The sequence below is a fragment of the Fibroporia radiculosa genome (assembly GCF_000313525.1).
Source record: "Fibroporia radiculosa TFFH 294 genomic supercontigs, scaffold12940, whole genome shotgun sequence".
NCBI classification, from domain to species: domain Eukaryota; kingdom Fungi; phylum Basidiomycota; class Agaricomycetes; order Polyporales; family Fibroporiaceae; genus Fibroporia; species Fibroporia radiculosa.
Window position 1 is genome coordinate 68081 of NW_012133478.1, and position 19489 is coordinate 87569.

The following is a 19489-nucleotide window of genomic DNA, read 5'->3' on the forward strand; positions in this document are numbered from 1 at the left end:
CTCCGTTCCTCCCCAACGGCAAGACAGGGTTCGTTTGCATTTTTGACAAACCTCTCCTCCCGCCTCTCCCGCTCTCATCTCAGCGCATCATATCATCGCATCTACTCCATGGTGATGTACACAGACATGGCATTCTCCGTCTTCGTCAATTTGTGTCACTACATACTCCAGCCTCTGCTCCCAACGCACCACGCCGCATGTGTTCAGCTTCTGTCGCCTTTATGTCAGCCTACGAGAGCGAGCGAACTAGAGTAGGACATACAGAATAGTGGCCACAATCCGACGAGTGTGCACAGCATGCCTGAACTCGGTCAGGTAAATTCCTGCCACCACCAATCAGCGAATGGACAGTTGCACCGCAGATCAGGGCGATACACACCTTGCCAGGTGCCCAAGTTGAGCCTTCCATCTGTAATCGGCACGCAGACGGTAGGCCCGACCAACGTAGTCTTCGTGTGAGATACACTACGGCGCGCACAATATTAGCGGTAGAATGCAGAAAGAACCACATTCGACTTTACGAATCACTAAAGTTTGCGGGACGCGTGCTGGTAAAGATCTCCCCGTCTAGGCAGCGAAACCACACGACTTACTCCGGACCTTCATCGGTATGAACCCAATTGAGATGCTCGGGAACGATCTGGTCGAGCGCCATGTCCATATCTGTTACGAAATTGAGCAAAAGCCCCAAGGGGCATTTGAATCACATATATTACCTCTACGGACGTCTGATGCTGCTGGATCAGAACCTCTAGAACCACGCCAAGTAATGGCTGCGCACCTGGATCGAAGTTTTCGTTGATTGTCAACGCGGCAGACGTATGTTGTCTGTGCGTTGATCCACGGCATCTCAGCGCCGGGACGATACGCCCGTCTGTGACAGCACTCACATAAAGAGATACAGCATCCCAACCTACACAGGATGCTTATCGCATTGATCACAGCCATTGACCAAGTGGAGAAAAGGACGAGTACATACTGTTACACCCTGCAGACCAGGGCCTATGTGATCGAGAATCTCGGTTGTCACCAGATGACAGCCTTTTCTGCGTGCGCCTAGGGTGAATGTTTTCTGCCAACCCATGACGATGATGTGAAAAGCAGATGGGACGGAGTTCTGGAGCAGGGCAAGCGCATTACTCCGGAGCAGAACGATCAAAGCCCCGGAGAGCTAATCGCAGACGGCAATCAAACCAGCCCCACGCGAGATCAATCTCCGCTGCACCTCGGACTCTGCAGTGCGTCCTCAGCGGTAGGCCGAACGGAGCCGATCCTCGAAATATAGCATTGCTGGCTCAGCTAACGACATGCATGCAGACGAGGTATATTAGTCTCTTCAGTCCCTTACCCACCCACTGGCAACCACCACGCGAACGTATGGTGACACGCCCAAGAGAACATGGCAAGTGGAAACCATCAGCCACCGGCAATTCTCCTCTCCGCCTCCAATAACGCGTCAAACTGTGCTTGTTCCCTCGCACGGTCCGTCATGGGAGGTTGGTTGGTGGATTGGGCATCGTCGGGAAGACGACTCCGCTCATGAGTCTGGCGTAATACATCCCATGAAGATGGCAGTCCCGCACCACGGCTATTTGCCGCGCGAATCTCTTGCCAGCGACTCGCGGGTCTCGACGGAGCCTCTGGCGCTGCCGAACATACGAGAAATTGCACAATGCATCAGTACTTTGTCAAGGATATCAGGTGGAGTGCATACATGCTGCCGACTTTGGTGTACTTGTCGGTATTGGTGCCCGGGACTGGCTAGCTTGATCTGCATCCGGAGCCCAGGTGTCTTCAATTGGTCGGGGTGCATTCCCATGCATCTCATCTGGGCGTTGCACTTCTTTCGCTGTTTGAATAGTCCATGCGAGCGGTCTCACCCCTCCCGTTCTCTTGTTGACGTTTTCCAGAGCGTGGTTGAACGCGATGGGGTCCTCCAGGACGTGAGTGAACGCCCAGTGCGCCTTCGCTCGGCGAAACTGTCCATACACTGAACCGATGAATCCGGCTGCTGTAGCTATAATCATGGTACGGTTGAGAGAAACGGGAGGGCGTCTGTAAAGACGTGCGTAGCCGGCAGCAGCGCTGCTTCCGAGGAGGGCATAGCCGTACTATGGAAAATCATGAGCACAACGCGAAGCCGCATAGATGAGAACGCTGAGTGGAGTACAGACAGGCCAATAGCGATGGGATGCGGGGAGGAAAGCGACTGCAAGCTGGAAGTCGTGTTGAGAGATGAGGCCAGACTCGAGATCTGGGCGGAGGAGGTCTTCTGTCTTGGTGCGAGAGTTGAATGTCGCGTCCAGCCACTGGATGGGATACGCCATCCCGAGAGGCGGACACTAGGACTGTTGTATGCGGACGAACACGACTTCAACTTCAAGGACGTCACTTTCCGGTCAGGTGACTGTTTGCCTACAGGCGTCAAGACAACGGCGGGTCAATGCAGTGGTCCGACTGGTCGGTTTCTCCGTTGCCTTGTCCTCAGGCCTCCTGACCGCACCTGGCTTGCGTCTCCGTCCTTGCTCATGAATGGGATTGCTGCTGTTGTAACAACCGCTGGATCCGCCCCTTCCCCCCTCAATCGCAAGAAGTCCTCCATCTCAAGCACAAACGTACCTCAATCTCGCTCCGAACCTCGGAAGCAGAATGATCAGCATCTCCCCGTAGCTGGAGAGGCTGGGAAGTCTACACCGAAGACTCGCGAGGGTGCATCTCAGAATGCATCCAATTCCGGTGCGTCAAGGTTTTCTTCTAGCATCCAGCGTTTACCCTTTAGCCCCTTAAGCGACTGGCTTCCCTGAGACACAAAGCAGGGGAATTGCCACTACACTCCCAACATCCTCTTCATCTGACAGCGGGATTAAGAAACTCAATCTCCTCGCAGATCTGGTCAGAACAGAGAAGCAATATGTAGATTTGCTTGCTGGTACTATCCGTGTATGTATCTTTTACCTAGCGGAAGACGTCCGGTACCTACTAGCATGATCAATAGACTGTCGCATCTGCGTGGTCGCGTTCAAACCTCCCCCCACCGGAGCTGGACCGCATGTTCAGAGGGATCGAGAGTATTTACAAGGCCAACCGTTCCATATGGCAGGTATGTACCCGCCATATTTGATGGTCGTGCTCAACATCAGCTCTATATTACCAGAGACTGAAGGAGATCGAGGCCAACCCGTCATCTCCGCAAACACTTGGTGACTTACTGATGAAATTGGTTTGTATGCGAATCATTATAAGCCTATATCTCCTCACTGCATTCCAGATTGACGACTTGGAAACGCCGTACACCGACTATTATACTAAGTTTCTCACTGGATTTGATGCATGGGAGGCCATTCAGTCGAACCCCCGTGTTCGAACCATCCTTGCTATGTTCTCGTCCTCGAATCCCCCTCCATTGCCAGAGTCATCACCTGAGCATCCACCTGAGCCACCCTTGTGGACATTGGATCGACTTTTCCTCTTGCCAAGAGAGCGGCTGGACTACTATCGCAGAATGTATTTCCGGTTACTAAAGAGCACCGTCCCGGGCAAGAGCGATCATCGCTCGTTGTCAGCTGCGCTTGAGAAAATTGAGAAGCTCCTTGCGACGCAAGAGAAGCGTGTCGCCATTGTTGTAAATCAAGAGCAGTCTGACGCGGTGAAAATCACGCCAATGCCTTTAGGGAATAAATCTCTTGGAGACCCAAGGTCGAAGCCTCAACAGCCCTCGAGCGGCAATTTACAACCACCTTCAAAACAGATTAGTCTCGCCCGCGACAACAAAACTCTGGCTTCTAGGTGCGCATAATCTTTAGCTAAGCATCATACACTGAACAAAAGTACACAGCCCAAGTGGCAGGGAGCTGGAAGTCAAATCAACTACGGGTCATCGAATATCCCCTTCTCAGCTTCCTATGACCGTGACTGATCTGGAAAGTTGCGTCTCGACGGAGCGGACCGTTGATTTATTTACGATGAAGGCCAAAGTACGTACTCCGTCGGTATCAATCCACCTCCACGAGATACTCACGATCTCGCAGCATGTCCGACTTCAATTATTACCGCCAACCTTGTCCTTCTCACGCGAGGTACGATGTTCGGGGGAGGTCGTTATCCGCTTTGTCCCCCAATCAACTGGGGTGGAGACGATTCATGAGAAGGGCCACATTTTTGTTCTCACTGATTTGGTCTTGATATGCGAAGAAATGGAACCCCACGAACAGCATCAGAGAGGTCACCACGGATCAGGCATGTGGCTTCTGTATCCCCCCCTCACCGGCAGACATTTAAGGGCAAAGTCCGTCAGCAATCCAAGTAGGTTTCCGCGTCTTTTTCAGTTGAAAATTGTTTGATTGACGTCACGGTAGGCAACGCGTTGACAATCACTGTCATGAAAAAGGAAACGCTGCTGCTTGAAGCGAGTTCACTTGAATCACGAGACCAGTTACTGGCGAATTTGGAACAGTGCTTTGAAGCAGCTACAGCTGGTGAATATGTTGTTGCTGTCATTTGAAGTGGTGACTCAGATGCGACTCGCGCAGCATTATCACCGCCAAAGAACCAACCACCTGATCTCGCTCATCCTCCATCAAGTACGGGGATGGAGCTACCCTCAACTTCTCATGCACGACATCAATCAACTTCGAATGAAACAGAGCCCTCCGGGTACCAACGCAGCTCTTCGAGGATGCGCTCCTCGAGTGCTGTCTCGTCCCATTCGGCAGACAGATACCATGGTGGGCCGATTGTGCCTAGTGCTGCACCTGTATCAAAGGACGCAAACCCAGTCACGAGGTCTCCATCGCGACCGAAGCAGTCTTCACCAAGTCAGCCTCGTTTGGCTTACCCTGCACGATCCTCTTCCAAGTCGACTAGCCAAGCGGGTCGTGTGGCTCAGGACACTGGTCAACTTGCTCGTGCCCCGTCTTTCAGTCCTGGCCAGGTCGTTCCTATTGATTCATTTTTCCCAAGCCAGCGTCCGATCCCCCAGACATATGTTCCTGTATTTATGATGCCTCCACAGTCTGCTGACCAAGGTCAGGGCTACAAGACCGCTGGACATCAGCAGCGGCCTTCACTGGGAGTCGCACACGACGCCAGTCATGGACAGACAAAGACTGCACGAGAACCCTCGAGACCCCGCAATGTGCCTGTGCAAGACACATCATCCTCTGGTACTTTGCCGACCCGTATTCTAGCTGAAAATCCTGGTATGCACCACACCACCGCGCCCGAAGGCCATGCACCAACCGTTGATAGGCGTGGCCGATCTTCTGCCGGTTCAGCGAACACACTTTTACATAAATCGAATTCTTCGCGGTCTCTTCGGGCGCAACACTCTGACACGCCCGCTGTATCGGTCCCGCCTATGCCATCGTACCCAGGAGACCAGCCTAGGGCCCAACCTTCTTTTCTGGCCCGAGCCCGTTCAACCAGCTCATTTCATTCACACTCAAGCCAGCTCCGGCCGCCGAGCAGGCCTTCCATGCCGTCCGCATATCCGAGCACGCAATCCGTGTCAACGCTCGTGTCCTTCCAAGCCCCGAGTCCCCCAGAATCGCTAGTCGAAGAAATGCACGTACCTGCTGCTCCGACCACCACAAGTATCACTGAGCAGATGAAGTGCAAAGTTTTCCTGCAGCAACATCATGAACAGTGGAAGGCGCTCGGCACCGCCAAGCTGAAATTATACCGCGAGTCGCCGACCAATGTCAAACAGCTGGTTGTCGTGTCGGAGAACAAGGACAAACCGGTGTTGGTTTCGACAATCGTGCTCGCTGATGGCGTCGAGCGAGTTGGTAAGACAGGTGTGGCGGTTGAGGTGAGCGACAGAGGAAAGCGTACAGGGATGATTTATATGATTCAAGTGCGGGACGAGAAGTCGGCGGGGACCTTGTTTGATAAATTATTGGTCGGTTCGGACAGAGCTAGTGTCCGTGTCAGAGGATAAGGACTAGTGCTGGTGTGATATGTACAGCTTTCTGTACCATCTAGCTCGGACTCTAAGTATTGTAGCGTGCGTATTTCCTGTATCCGATACCCGTAACATTATCTCTGTATTGTTTATGTTATGCATATTAGTCGTCTATCATCGAATCCTCTAAAACACAACGCCATGGGATCATGTGGACGCAGTCCAAAACAATTCAGCGCCGAGAGAGATATGATCACTCCCGCAAACACCTTTCCGCGGGATCCCCGGTTGAAGTGCCTCGGTGCGATGCGGCTTAGCAATCTTTGTAACGACCATCTCGTGATTATGAGGAGGCAGGACAAAAATATAATCTGCCAGTTGTAAATTAGAATGAGAGATCACGAGGATATAGACGTACACACCCAGCACGGTCTTCCAGTACTTGTGAGACAATAGTTAGGAAGTGGTATGCAAGCGAAGTGACCTGAGCGTACGTGGGTGTAACTGGTCCAAACAGGCTCGTATGCTCCCAGTTTGCCTGGGGACACAGGTTCTCTATTACCATAAGCAAAACCATCTTCCGCAAGGCTCGGACATGTTCGAGAACCGGTATCATAGACACTGTTTGGAGTACCAGACTGGCGGAACATGTCGACCAATTCAGTAGAGGACAAGAGACCGTCCGCCGGCATCGCTGATCGAGCATTAGTGATCACTCTGTCTGGGTCCGTTTCGCCCCCGACATCCGCTTCGTCTTCCGCTGGGTTGGCATTCGGTACTGTGGATACTTCTGGGTCAATGGTTACGTGTACGACACGCGATGCAGCCAGCCTCGCGTCTTGGATTGGAAGAAGTGTATCGCCGACTATCAACGAATATGCAGGATCGTCAGGCGAGAAGTTAAAATCTGTGCACTCCAATGATCAATCGGACGTGGCAGGTATGCGACGCATTGCATACCGCCGGCAATTATGCAGGGCCAGTCCTGAGTTCCATAAGAGCCAGAGGCCTTGAATTTAGTGACCTCTCGCATCAGAATAGCTGCCTGCCTGAGTGGGTCTTACTAGCCATAGGGCAGAACGCACGGTCGAACATACCTCGCGCGTTCATATGTATATCTGAGTGATCCGTGAAAAATCAAAGACCGCCGAAAGGTTGACAAGGAGGAGCCCGTACGATGGGTGCCAGAATAAATGAGTGGTCGCCACTATCACGCCGTTCGATTGTAAGCCATTTCGCTGGAGGCGCACCATGGATGCAATGTTTTTCGTCCAAAAGCTGCCTCCACGCTGCGCCCTCTCCGTGCCATCAGGACGGACATCTTGCTCGTCATAGTATACGACTTTCTCTTCGAGGAGCGTGTACGCGTCTTTTCGGAATGCAATAAGACATCCGTGCTTCTTTCGGCGCCCAGAGGCATACACCCAAGCATATCCCGACTTTTCCAGGACGGGTAGTAATTTTTCAAGTCTGTCCACTTCCTGTATGAGTTCAGAAGAACGATCACCATTCAAGAAACAATAAATGGCATTCCTGTAGGCAGCATATATCTGCGTCATGCGACAAAATTTCGCGATAAAGCATATGTTCTCGTTGGCTTGCCTTGAGACAGTCACTAGTCGGGAAGAGCTCGCGGCCTACAGGCGAAACCGATTAAACGAGTGGCTTCTTGCATGGATGCTACGATGACCACTTACGCACGAGACATTGTGCGAGGAGCTGTGTGTAATGTTTCGTGGAGTAAGGACATGCTAAAGGATGGTATAGAACATGACAAACATTCCAGGTCATAACCTTGACACCCCCGACTGTCTTGTCTGAGATGGGGGCTTCTTGGAGAGTGATCCATTCCCTGGGCAGTATGCGGCCACTCTCATCAAGTTCCTTGGCTATATCTCGCATTCGCTTCTCTTTTCTGAGTCGCCTTTCCTCAGCCAAAGCAAGTCGGTCCGACGTAGGCTGGAATTCCTCAGGCATGATAAGAGCAGAAGACAGAAGCCTCGATGTCAAGTGTGCGGATGTTGGGAGAGGGCAGCCACGTCCGAGCCGGAGAGGCAAAAGTCCTACTCTGCCTTGAACAACAATGCAAAGCGTTCTTAAATCAGGACACAAAAACTGAGCGAACTGCATACGGCACTCTTCTAGGACCAGACCTGGACTTCAAGTTAGAGCAGACATATTTCACGTGATATGCTGTGCCTCGTTGGTAACTTTACTGCAGTCTGAGGCAAGTCTGAGGCTCAAGTCGAGTCCTTGAGAGCAGCGCAAGAGTTTGATACACAGCGACCAACCCACACGGTAGTAGATGTAATATGATATCTCCAAATTCACATCGAAAACAACAAAGAAGAGGGATCAGGAATGCGAATGGGACCATCACGGTGAATTAGCGTCATATGGATGTCAACACGCGGCGACAGCAACCCAACTGTCATGATATCCTGTAATTCGTGTGAACAAGAGGTGGATGGCAGCGTGAAGTAGACCAGTACATAGCAGTCGTAAATGGTTGCAGATTCATAATGGTGGTTCCATAGGACCATAGAACTCGTACTTTCCCTAGGCAATGATGCACTTGTTACCCTTGGGCTTCTTGGGTTGAGGCGGAGGGTTCACTGAAATGAGGATGTCACTAGTCTGATTCCATATAACCAGTACCGCAATACTCACAAACGGCTCGAATGGCTTCATCAAAAACAGTCTTCAGTCCCTTCTGTGTTAATGCTGAACATTCCAGATACTTCACAGCTCCAATGTCTCTGGCCATTGCAACACCTTGTGCATACTGAATGGGTTGCATGCGACTAGCAATGTGCGCGTATTCAGCATCTTCATGACAGAGATAACTGGATTTCATACCGCTCCTTCAACTTCTCGATGGTGCTAGGATCCTCGCGAAGATCGAGCTTTGTCCCGACTAATACAATTGACGTTGATGGCGCATGATGGGAAATTTCCGGGTACCACTATGAGTATCGGCCGGTCATTAACAAATATGTGCAGATGAACAAGTCGAAAACAACCTTAGTCCGGACGTTCTCGTAACTCGGAGGACTAACAAGAGAGAAGCAGATTAGGAAAACATCCGTTTGAGGGTATGAGAGAGGGCGGAGTCGGTCGTAATCCTCTTGACCGGCAGTGTCCCAAAGACCAAGAGAGATGGTCTTGCCATCGACCATAACATTGGCCGAATAGTTGTCAAACACTGAAGTGAAGTTATCGCTAACGGAGATCATAGAGAATACTGAACGAATTCACCAGTGGGTATGTATTCTCCCTGGATGGTTCGGGTTAGCCACACATAGGTACAAGCAGATCAGGAGCTTACCGGGAACGCGTTCGTGGTGTACGATATGAGGAGACATGTCTGTGTTGTGACAGAGATGAGCAGCGTCCTTCAGGAGTCACAATCCGCTCGCCTTTCCAACTGCACCATCTCCCACAACGACACCTGCGAGACGTCAGGTTGGCAACGCTTCACATGGGACTGCCTGAGGCTTACTGACATTTAATGGCTTGCATAGTATTGGACAAGGAATACCTCTATGCGATATTGGCAGTAATGAACAGAGCGAACAAGGACTTTAGGTACACGATGCTGGGGGAGCGCGGCCAACACGGCGGGCGATGGCGGAAGGGTGAATTAGACGCGATAAGTAGTGATCAGAATTCGCCGAGTTCTGATGCGGACGGGAATTGGGAATTTACCTCCAGAGTCGGTATGAACAAAAGGCAGCAATATTCGCGTGGCACCAGAGTCAAAGCCAGAAAAGAGGGGAAGAAACAGAGTCGAGCAAGAATGAAGATGTCGTGTTGATTGACGAGGACGATGGCTGTATCTGGCCACGGCTCGGTGACAGCGTGACTAAATCTGTCCGTATCCTACGCACGCTTCGGTCGCGACCCACTGCTACAGTTTGTCCAGCCTTTGACTATAATGAAAGCAACTTAGTTCTTTCCGTCTCATCGTCCGGATTGTGGATATCTGCTAGCTATTCCTTGGATTCGTGTAATATACACTGGTGTAACGGCGCCATTCATACCACTTCTACCGCATCAATACTGTCTACATATTTCAAGCCTTTTAGCAGATGCGCACAGCCAGCAAAGAATATTATCAGCAAGCCATGGACATTTGACTAGATTGGCTGCTGATCAGAGGCAGCGCAGAACGCAACATTGCCTACGATGTGAAAGGGGAGGCTCGCGTTCGAGGACAAGGTTATGGTCGTAAACAACATGGACGCGGTGGATGGGCGGTAGTACAGCTGGGTTTGGTTGGCTGACTGCAGCAGTCCATATCTCACGTTGAGCGGCTGCGTGCGACGGTGGTAGCGGTATGGATGGAACGATCGGAGCAGATGCCGAAATGATATCATCCCCTGGCTGCCTTGCTCGTCCTCCACTGATCCAACCATCGCCCACTCCTCTACCATGTCGCGGTCAGTGCCTCGTCTTATCCTTATCCGCCATGGTGGGTATCCCCAAATTCCTCTACGGAGGCTGTTGCTGACTGTTGAACAGGCGAGACTGAGTGGTCTCTTAACGGGTCGGTACAATCTAGTCGGCCATTGATGCTAGGTACTGATGCATAGCCCCACTGCTATCATTTCTCCAGCCGCCATGTAAGTTTGAGGTGTATGATCCGATGCATTTTGAGAATCATGACTCACCTTTCACTCTAGACTGGTCGCTCAGACATACCCCTGACACAGCATGGCGAAGAACACACGAGAGAGATGGCACAGGTGCTTGTTGGACAAGGCAGTACGCACATTCTCCACTCCTCGAACGAGGGCGCGTGACGACGCTCGTTTGCTCGCAGAAGTTATTGACCCCAGCAACATTTGCACTGTTTTTGTTTCCCCAAGAGTTCGCGCTCATCGCACATTCCATCTGACGTTCGACCATCTTCCGACCACACCATCTCACGTCATCACAGAGGAAGTGAGAGAATGGGACTACGGAGATTACGAAGGTCTCAAGCCGGCAGAAATACACGAGCGTAATCCCACATGGGAAATATGGAAGGACGGGTAGATATTTCATCCTCTCTGGGGAGATTCAATTATTCACGGCTCGGCAGATGTCCAGGTGGTGAAAGCACAGAAGAGATGTGTCATCGGGTAGATACTGTCATTGACAAAGTAAGTTCCCTGTATCACTTTCATGGTCGCTATGCTTCATAACCAGTGACCAGGTTAAAGCACATCACAAGGCCTGGTTTGACAAGGGTGTGGGCTGTCGCGATGTTGTCATTATTGCTCACGGGCACTTCAATCGCTGCCTCATAGCTCGTTGGATCAATTTCCCTCTGCGCCTAGGTAAAATCCTCCTGTCGGATGTGAACGCGTTGACTGAGCTTCTCGTACAGGAACCCATTTTAATGTCGAACCCTCGGGGGTGAGTTGATTCTGATATGGCTATGGTTGACCAGTGATTGACGGACGCCGCGCAAATCAGGTTGCCATTCTGAGTTACAACCACCGTAATTTGGCAGAGCCAGCGTTGAATGGTCTTAACCTGTACGCCCCGCCAAAGTAGATAGATAGATAGAGAGCAGCAGTAGTAATAAATGGATGAATGTTGAATTGCATGAGTGGCTGAGGTGACCATTTTCGTCGACGCGTCGCGGCGAAACGTGGTGACGTGGGACGCGTCGTGCCGCATTTTCTACGCGTCTTGTTTTTGTTTGGTTGGCACTTGTCTTCACCAGGTTGCCGAGTGCTGTCTCCCTCATCTAATACCTGATACCCGGTCCTGCAGCACGGCAGTGCTGCTGCCATCCTTTTAATTCCCAATGGTGGACGTCGAAACTCAGAGCCAGGATGCTACCTTGCCGCAAGACGATGTCGTGGTAACACCATTACCGGAGGAGCCTGAGTCGCTGGAGACGCATGCCGAGGCAAATGAAGAACATGAGGCGAGTGACTCGGCTGGGTCTACTTCTGACCAACAGTCTGCAGACGGTCTGGCCGAAGGGCACGATGCAGAGGCAAACGAGTCTGAGTCCTCGCCTGCCCCAGCTGGGCCTACGTCCGATCCAGAGTCAATGCCAGCAGTAAATAACGAGGAAGCTCCCGCCTCAGCTGCACCTAAGGCAAGACACGCAGCAAAACCTTCCATCTCGGTCAAACCTGCTCCTACGAAGACTGCAGGTGCACCTCCAACGCCACTTGTCAAGAAGGTGCGTGATTCGCTTGGGCTTATAATAGCGAGCATGCTGAATGCGCGGCTGTATACATCAAGGTCCTTAACTCAGGCACGTTTGGCTCGGGCACGGTCAAGCATGCACCCCCTGCCATCTCGAGAGCTGCGAGCACAGCTTCCACCACGTCGGCCAAACCTACCACTGCAGCGTCTTCTCTCAAGAAATCCACGTCTGGTCCTGCTACTCACGCTCCCAAACCAACCATGCCTCCCAGACAGAGTTCAACAGCCCCTGCCCCTACAACCACCGCTACGCGACGGCAATCTATGGCTCCAAAAGCACCTACTCCGGTTACGTCCAAGGCGCCTGCACCTAGCAGTGGGCGAGCATCGCTTGCCCCGTCGAGTACAAAGCCTACAGTAACAGCATCTGCGACGACCCGGGCGACCCCGGATTCCGCTTCCTCGGCTTCTCGACCGCGTGCGGCAGTAAGCGGGGAGGTTAAGAGGTCGGGACCAGTCGCCCCTCGCGTCAGTCTTGCATCATCTACAAATCGACCCCCGAGTACAGCATCTACAAGACCAACTAGGACACCTGGATCCGGGTCAATATCCTCCATCAAGGAAGTCAAAAGTGACACCAAAGCGGTAGAAGAGTTGCAGAGCAAAGTTGGTGTCTCCCGTTTCTCAGGCAGTATTATTGCTGACGTTGGTCCAGCTCGACGAGGCAACATCCTCGCTTGCTTCGAAATCGGAGGCTGTGGCTAATCTCGAAAGCCAAGTTAGCAATTTGAAGTCTTCATTAGAAACGACTTTAGCCGAACTAGAGACCAAGCAAGCAGCCGTTGAGGCCCTTGAGGAGGCTAAGGTTCAAGCGGAAAAAGAACTTGCGGATGCGCAGAGCATTCTTAGTCAACTGCAGGGTGAACCCTCACAGAATGATTCCACTTTGGATGCTGTTCGAGAAGAGGTCGGTGTCGGTCAATCGTTCTACCGGAACTTAGAATGCTCATCGTACATTATAGCTCGAGTCTGCGAAAGCGGCATCCGCCACTAAATCTGAGCTTATCACCAGTTTGCAATCCCAGATCGACGTTCTGGAGGCCGAGGTTCAGACGGCCAAGGAGAATTTAGAAGTCCTTCTGTCCTCCTCTGAAACATCTCAAGCTGCCGCTGCCGCTGCTGAGCGAGAGCATGCCAATCTCCTTCAAGCGAAGGCAGATATAGAAGCGATCCGCGAAGAGGCCGAAAGCCTCAAGACTACTCATACTGTGGCCCTTGCAGATGCCGAGGCGAGGGTTGCAGGATTACAAGAGGAAGTTGCTAAGATCACGACGTTGGAGTCGCTGCTTACCGAACTCAAAGCCGAGAATGAAGACAAATCGACTAAGGTGTCGGAGCTTGAGATTGAAGTCTTGGAGTTGAAAGAAGAGCAGGAGAAGTCGGAAGATGCACACAACGACGCGCTCGCACGTATTCAACTGCTTGAGGGAGATCTGATCAAGGCCGAAGAGGCCAAGCAGCGTGCTCTTGATGAAGCTAAGGCTAGTGAAGAGCTCAAGCTCAAGCACGCTGACGAGAGTTCCAGGGTACTCGTCGAGGAGCTGGACGTCGCTCGTACCGAATATGAGAAACTCTCTATAAAGTTTAGGGATTTGCAGGAAGATCTTGCCAAGGCCGTGGATGATCAAGAGCAAGCTCGCGTGGAAATCGGTGCATTGAGTGAAGCTCATAGCAAACAAGTCCTGGATCTTGAGAATGCTTCGCGCGATCAAGTGGCTAAGCTCTCCGAGGAAATGAAGCGGATTGCAACAGAACTTGAGGTGCGTGGCGAATCGTATTGGCTTCGTCCAGTACTCACAAAGATCAATAGAGCCAAGAAGAGAAGTACAACGCCAAAGTGGATGCTGTGAAAGCAGAGCATGAGCAATTGCTCCAGAAGGCATTCGATCGCGCGAAGGTGGATCTTCAACAGTGCTTATTATATATGTAGCCGCTGACAGACATGTAGAATGAGGCCGATTCAATCCACAGCCAAGATCTGCAGGCACTGCGAGCTGAATCGCAGGTAACTACCGAACAGCTCAAGGCTGCCCATCAATCAACCATCGAGGGATTGAAGGCTGAGCACCAAGCGGCCCTTGAGAGCCAAGTAAAGACACTCGAGAAGCAGATAGCGAAGCAGAGCTTAGAGCTCAAGGCTACGCAGGAAGACCTCGCAAAGGCGAAGGTGTCGCTAGTTTCAGCCTCACAGGAGGTACAGCTATTGAACACACAACTCGACGAGGCTCGCCAGATCGCTGCGGCAGTTGACAAATCAGACAGGGATGAGGTCATTGCGCGTCTGTCGAAAGAACTCTCTAATGTTCGCGACGACCATGCCTCTCTCAACGACATGTTCATTGCTACCAAGGAGTCACTTACTGAGGTGTCTAGAAATCATATGAAGGAGCTGGAAGAAGCCGCTAGAGGGCGCGCAGAAGAAGCCACCAAGCTTCGTGCCGCGCATGAGGAGGAAATGACAGCGTTGAAGACAGAAAAGTCCGAGCTGCAGACCAAGTTGTCAGACCTTCAAGGTGAACTTGCGACGCTTAAAGCGAACATGGCAGCAGAACCAGTAACGTCCCCGCGGGCTAATGGCGCTGCGCATGCACGATCGTCGAGTGTCACGCGGGAAGAGCTGCAGCGTCTTCACGAGGCCCATAATCTTAAGGTCCATGATTTGCAGGCTGAGCACGAACGATCCACGCGGCTGATCAGGGAAGAACTTGACATTGCCTTAACAAAGGCCGACGAGCTGCAGCAAGAGGTCGCCAGGAAAGCCATGGAAATTCAATATCTTGAACAGGACCAGGAGGAGGGCCAGGATCAGATAACACGGTATGTCAAAGTCTTCGGATTGAAGAGCTTTCTCGGAGCGATGTGCACGCTGGCCGTGATCTACGGACTATTCTAACTTATCTTGCATCTATATTCCTTTCACGCTCTTTGTCCCCCGCACATTCCTTGATCCCCGTCATTCATTTGATACCGGACATTAATTTACAATACACGTGTTGGACTTCATTTTTTAACATTCAATTATCTTGCAGATTAAAGGAGGACATCGAGCACCTCACAGAACAACTGAAGAACAAAGAATAGACGGTTTTGGCAAGCCAGCATGCTTGTTTGTGGTCGCTGGATTCAGTGCCAACGAAAAGCGAACACGTTCAAACATCGCTACCTTGCCCTTGGATCATGTTTGGCACCCTCGTTGTTCACATGCGGATCCATTTTTGCCAATATGGACAACCAGCTTAATGATGGGTAAAATAATATTTACGCTCTCTGCTTTCTGATCTCCGTTTTGCGTCGCTAGTATGTTACCCTATTAGCCATACCCATTGTAGTGCATTCAGATCAAGTTGCGTCCGTCCCCCTTTTTTACTCTACAGTCTCTGCTGCCACGGTGTAATACGTCAAAATGTGAATGCATATTCATCGACCAACTAAGTCACTCAACCTATGGAGGTATCATAAATCATTAACGCACTGGCTACAAATAAATAATAAATCGACGACAGAATAGTCCTAGAGTAATTATGAAGCAAACTGTAGGATGCGCCTCGAGCCTAGGAGTCTAAAACGCTCGCAAACAATCCCTCGGGCTTCCTCCTGACTTAGTGCGAGGGCGGACCATAACCTCAACTTCACTACGAGAGCCTCAATATGCGCGAACCTTGGCTCAGACAAGACTGCATCCAACCACTTCCAGTCCAAGGCATCGAGATCTCCAAGCACCCTTATCTCGAAAACAATCTTTTGAATGAAAGTCGAGTGAAGAGTCGAAAGAAGGGCAGGAACCCAGGGAATGGAAAAGCCCTTCAAAATGACGCACCGCAGTACCAGCGTCTCGAGGTGTTCGCAGTTCTCAATCGAGAGGTCGCGAGGCAAGATAACGGCTACGTACCACGTTCTTGATCAGCATGGGAAACAACAACGAATCTTATGCTTACCGTTTACTCCCAAATGACACGGATTCCACTCTACCTCCAGATGATTCAGAGACGGACCCACAACATCCAGGTATGATCGTACGGCATCGGCATCTTCTTCGAATGTGCAACAGACGGAGAGGCTGACGATGTTGGAACAATAGCGACCGGAGCATAAAAAACCGAGAAAGGTGGAAACATCAACGTCTCTACCGATCGTCAGACTGCGCAACTTCATCGCCCACGCTGGCCGGTGTTCTGCACGCGCAATGGGCCATGCCGACGAGTGCTCCGGAACGAAAGCTGTGCTGGACCAGGAGACCCCGCGAACCGTGAGATGTTCGAGATGATGGAATGCATCTAAGAGCTGCGCGAAGTCTTGGAAGGAGGGAAAATGACAATATTGTACTTCGAGCTCAGTCGTCGACGAACGAGGGAGAAGCTGAAGACCGCGCTTTATAGCCGGATTCAGATCCAGCGTAGTCAAGGTGAGCATTTTAGCGCGATGCAACAGGGCGAGAATAGGAGGTAAGGCGTCCTCGATTATCAGTAATTCTGAGTCGGTCGCGCTGAGCTTTGAGATGATCAGCTCTCGAACATATGATGCAATACCGCCGCCAGAGGTCTTCAAAAGGCGGCAGAAGGCGCCGCACAGTCGCGCATTGTCGATTGTTACGCGCCCAAAAAGGTGGAAACGGGATGTTGCGACCCAGTCGCGACAGACCAAGGAACAAGCGATCAATGCGCGAGAATCATTGTAGAGATAGTCGACGATGTAATCGCTGAGCTCGGGTGGGACGGATGGCATAGTGAGAGTGTTACTGAGAGGTCGGTTTTTATCATCGTAATTCCTTGCGGTGACTATGAAATGTACTCACAATAAAAGCACTATTTAGAGATGGGGCTGACTCTGAGCGGATAAGGAGCGCGGTCGGGCAAAATAGAGACTGCAGAGTCTACAATTTATATGCAGCGCTGATCGAACGTGCTGTCGACCGATGATCGGGAACCGCCTCGAAAAATATCCTGGACCACCCTTATAGGTGAGAGCCCTAGCTTGGCTGTGGTCCTATTGCAGGGGCGCATCAAGGCATGTCCGTGGCATTCGGTTGAAAGCTGAGCGGCTCGCCCGTTAATATGCCCGTCGCGGCGGCCCCTGTACGGCTATGTGCCCGCCTTCACTGAACGAGGAAACGTGTCATCAGCGCCATCGGTTCAGTTACGTACAATAGAGAGCGGATGTGGGGCAGATTGGTCCTACTTCAACGTGCCATACTGTCATCTTATACCGCACAGAGGAAGCGTACCGTGGCCGACTCGGCCAAGCTGAGTTTGTACAACCTGCGCGACAACTGATTATGAAAAGAGTCATAAGTTGCTGATAGCACCAATCTCCAAGCGTAGTCGTGGATCATCGAGCGCTGTCAATGCAGTGCCTCGTTATGATGAGGAATGAAGAATGGGCGTTTCGTCGTTAGTCGCCGTGACAATCGGTGCTGTGGAATGAGTCGCAGGCGCTGCCGTACGTCGGGCAAAGATTTGGTGAACGCCGAGTGGATGCCTCCTGGTCGGGTGGGTTTAGATTGTTCATACATAAAACGCTTATGCCCGTAGTTCAAGGACTCTGTGGTCTGATGAATACGTACCTAAAGAGCTTAAAAACATGCCTCTCACTGTTTACATATTGCTAAGAGTAATACTGGCCAACACGAGGTGTCGCCGCGCCTGCACTGGTCGTATGCTCCACCGTCGCGTTGGACTGAGTCCCGTTAAAAGCAGACTTAGAGCAGCAGGACGACAAGAGGTGCGGTGTCTCGGTGGATGGTGGCAACTCGTACCATAGCCGGTCGGACGACATCCCAAAGCGGATGAGGTGTTTGCATTGGCCAAATAGCGGGCAGTCACTCGCTCTCGCCAACCGTTTGTCGCCAGCTCAGCTCCCTTCCTCCCCTCTACCTCCACCTTCGTTCTTTACCGTCTGCTCATCGCCATGGCCATTGACAAAGCTGAGCCCGGCCAAAAAGGCATCAACTGGTCGAACATCGCCGTTGGTCAGTCCTTCCCGCGCGTTCGTCTCGGTTCCGCACGTGAATGCTGATCTACTTTACTTAGGTGGTATTATGAATATGGTATTGTTGCTCTTCATCGACGCCGTTCGCATTCATGGCTGATCTGCACGCAACCCTTGCTGCGGGATCATGTAGTTCGTAAGTGCTCAACGCTCTCTTTGTGGAAAAGTGACTGAACACCGTGTCTGCAGGAGGCAAGTTTGGGTGCATGACGCATATGCTAGATACTCATGTTTGGTCTATTCAGGTTTCAACTCTCGGCCAGCCATTAGAGGTCATGAAAACTCAAATGGCCGCGGTGCGGTCACAGACAATGCTTCAAGCCGTGCAGACTATCTGGAGTCGTGGTGGCGTTCTGGGCTTCTACCAGGGCTTAATTCCTTGGGTTTGTTTGCCTTTTACACAATCCGGTGGCCGTCTTCTTACGATTCATGCAGGCTTGGATAGAGGCATCAACCAAGGGTGCTGTTCTCCTTTTCACCGCGTCTGAGGTTGAGACAGCGACCATGTCAATGGGAGTCAGCCCTGCTGTTGCTGGTCTTCTCGGTGGAATGACTGGTGGTGTTGCTCAGGCATATGCCACTATGGGTGAGTTAGGCAGCGATGATCCGCTCCCTCCACGCTTGTGGCTGTTTCGTTAACGGGTTATGGAACGGGTAGGTGTTTGCACTTGCATGAAGACTGCGGAGATTACACGGCACAAACAGGCGGCGTCTGGAATAAAGCCTCCGTCTACTTGGGCCGTCTTCATGGACATGTATCGCCGAGAGGGAGTTAAGGGCATCAATAAAGGCGTTAATGCTGTGGCCGTCCGCCAGATGACAAATTGGGGTTCTCGGTAAGGTTTAAAATCATTCGGAGGAGACGCGCATCGATCCCGATCATGTTCAAGGATGGGATTTGCTCGGTTAGCTGAGAGCACTATCCGGAAAGTGAAGGGAAAAAGTGAAAGCGACAAGCTTTCTCCGCTCGAGAAGATTCTTTCTTCTACCGTAGGTGGTGCACTCGCTACATGGAATCAGCCGATCGAGGTTGTGAGAGTGGAGGTCAGTGAATATCTTGAAGACGTTATTAGGAGATTTACTACACTATATATTCAGATGCAATCAATGGCTAAGTCGACCAACCCCAATCGACCTCAAAAGGTAACCATTATGAACACCCTGCAGTACGTTTACAAGGAAAATGGGATTAAAGGCCTTTACCGCGGTGTTACACCACGTATTGGTCTTGGTATTTGGCAGACCGTGTGCATGGTGTCGTTCGCGGATTATGTGAAGGTTTGGTATGTTTATTCATCGCTACTTTATTCCATTCCATTTACTAAAACCTTACTCTCAGGGTCAAAGGCCAATAGATGTAAGTCTTTGTTATGATTTCTGCGCCGTTAA

At 51.4% G+C, this 19489-nt stretch overlaps 9 protein-coding genes across 9 annotated transcripts; 4 read left to right on the forward strand and 5 right to left on the reverse strand.

Annotated features, from left to right (window-relative positions):
* Positions 1–589: 589 nt before the first annotated feature.
* On the reverse strand, positions 590–1084 carry FIBRA_07377 (uncharacterized protein; the record flags this gene model as incomplete). Its single annotated transcript, XM_012329061.1, has 5 exons — positions 590–663; positions 717–728; positions 782–828; positions 891–913; positions 980–1084. The coding sequence occupies 5 exons, from the start codon at positions 1082–1084 to the stop codon at positions 590–592; spliced, it is 261 nt and encodes an 86-aa protein (XP_012184451.1).
* A 332-nt stretch (positions 1085–1416) lies between these two features.
* On the reverse strand, positions 1417–2327 carry FIBRA_07378 (uncharacterized protein; the record flags this gene model as incomplete). Its single annotated transcript, XM_012329062.1, has 3 exons — positions 1417–1646; positions 1715–2111; positions 2175–2327. 3 exons carry the CDS (start codon positions 2325–2327, stop codon positions 1417–1419), a joined length of 780 nt encoding a protein of 259 aa, XP_012184452.1.
* A 201-nt stretch (positions 2328–2528) lies between these two features.
* FIBRA_07379 (uncharacterized protein) lies at positions 2529–5938 on the forward strand (the record flags this gene model as incomplete). The annotated part of the gene is made up of 9 exons (XM_012329063.1): positions 2529–2736; positions 2789–2940; positions 2996–3100; positions 3155–3220; positions 3269–3786; positions 3836–3974; positions 4029–4302; positions 4356–4475; positions 4530–5938. The coding sequence occupies 9 exons, from the start codon at positions 2529–2531 to the stop codon at positions 5936–5938; spliced, it is 2991 nt and encodes a 996-aa protein (XP_012184453.1).
* A 171-nt stretch (positions 5939–6109) lies between these two features.
* FIBRA_07380 (uncharacterized protein) lies at positions 6110–7879 on the reverse strand (the record flags this gene model as incomplete). Its single annotated transcript, XM_012329064.1, has 8 exons — positions 6110–6273; positions 6325–6343; positions 6397–6809; positions 6863–6951; positions 7000–7020; positions 7079–7539; positions 7604–7621; positions 7682–7879. 8 exons carry the CDS (start codon positions 7877–7879, stop codon positions 6110–6112), a joined length of 1383 nt encoding a protein of 460 aa, XP_012184454.1.
* A 582-nt stretch (positions 7880–8461) lies between these two features.
* FIBRA_07381 (uncharacterized protein) lies at positions 8462–9138 on the reverse strand (the record flags this gene model as incomplete). Its single annotated transcript, XM_012329065.1, has 4 exons — positions 8462–8517; positions 8573–8706; positions 8762–8868; positions 8926–9138. The coding sequence occupies 4 exons, from the start codon at positions 9136–9138 to the stop codon at positions 8462–8464; spliced, it is 510 nt and encodes a 169-aa protein (XP_012184455.1).
* Positions 9139–10336: 1198 nt separating this feature from the next.
* Positions 10337–11446, forward strand: FIBRA_07382 (uncharacterized protein; the record flags this gene model as incomplete). Its single annotated transcript, XM_012329066.1, has 9 exons — positions 10337–10376; positions 10427–10451; positions 10521–10527; positions 10588–10669; positions 10728–10938; positions 10989–11049; positions 11103–11226; positions 11277–11305; positions 11366–11446. The coding sequence occupies 9 exons, from the start codon at positions 10337–10339 to the stop codon at positions 11444–11446; spliced, it is 660 nt and encodes a 219-aa protein (XP_012184456.1).
* Positions 11447–11702: 256 nt separating this feature from the next.
* FIBRA_07383 (uncharacterized protein) lies at positions 11703–15008 on the forward strand (the record flags this gene model as incomplete). Its single annotated transcript, XM_012329067.1, has 6 exons — positions 11703–12089; positions 12152–12721; positions 12771–13022; positions 13078–13875; positions 13926–14012; positions 14064–15008. 6 exons carry the CDS (start codon positions 11703–11705, stop codon positions 15006–15008), a joined length of 3039 nt encoding a protein of 1012 aa, XP_012184457.1.
* Positions 15009–15634: 626 nt separating this feature from the next.
* FIBRA_07384 (uncharacterized protein) lies at positions 15635–16837 on the reverse strand (the record flags this gene model as incomplete). Its single annotated transcript, XM_012329068.1, has 2 exons — positions 15635–15996; positions 16051–16837. 2 exons carry the CDS (start codon positions 16835–16837, stop codon positions 15635–15637), a joined length of 1149 nt encoding a protein of 382 aa, XP_012184458.1.
* Positions 16838–18019: 1182 nt separating this feature from the next.
* Positions 18020–19455, forward strand: FIBRA_07385 (uncharacterized protein; the record flags this gene model as incomplete). The annotated part of the gene is made up of 8 exons (XM_012329069.1): positions 18020–18080; positions 18142–18158; positions 18346–18483; positions 18536–18686; positions 18759–18936; positions 18991–19144; positions 19199–19383; positions 19440–19455. 8 exons carry the CDS (start codon positions 18020–18022, stop codon positions 19453–19455), a joined length of 900 nt encoding a protein of 299 aa, XP_012184459.1.
* Positions 19456–19489: the final 34 nt, after the last annotated feature.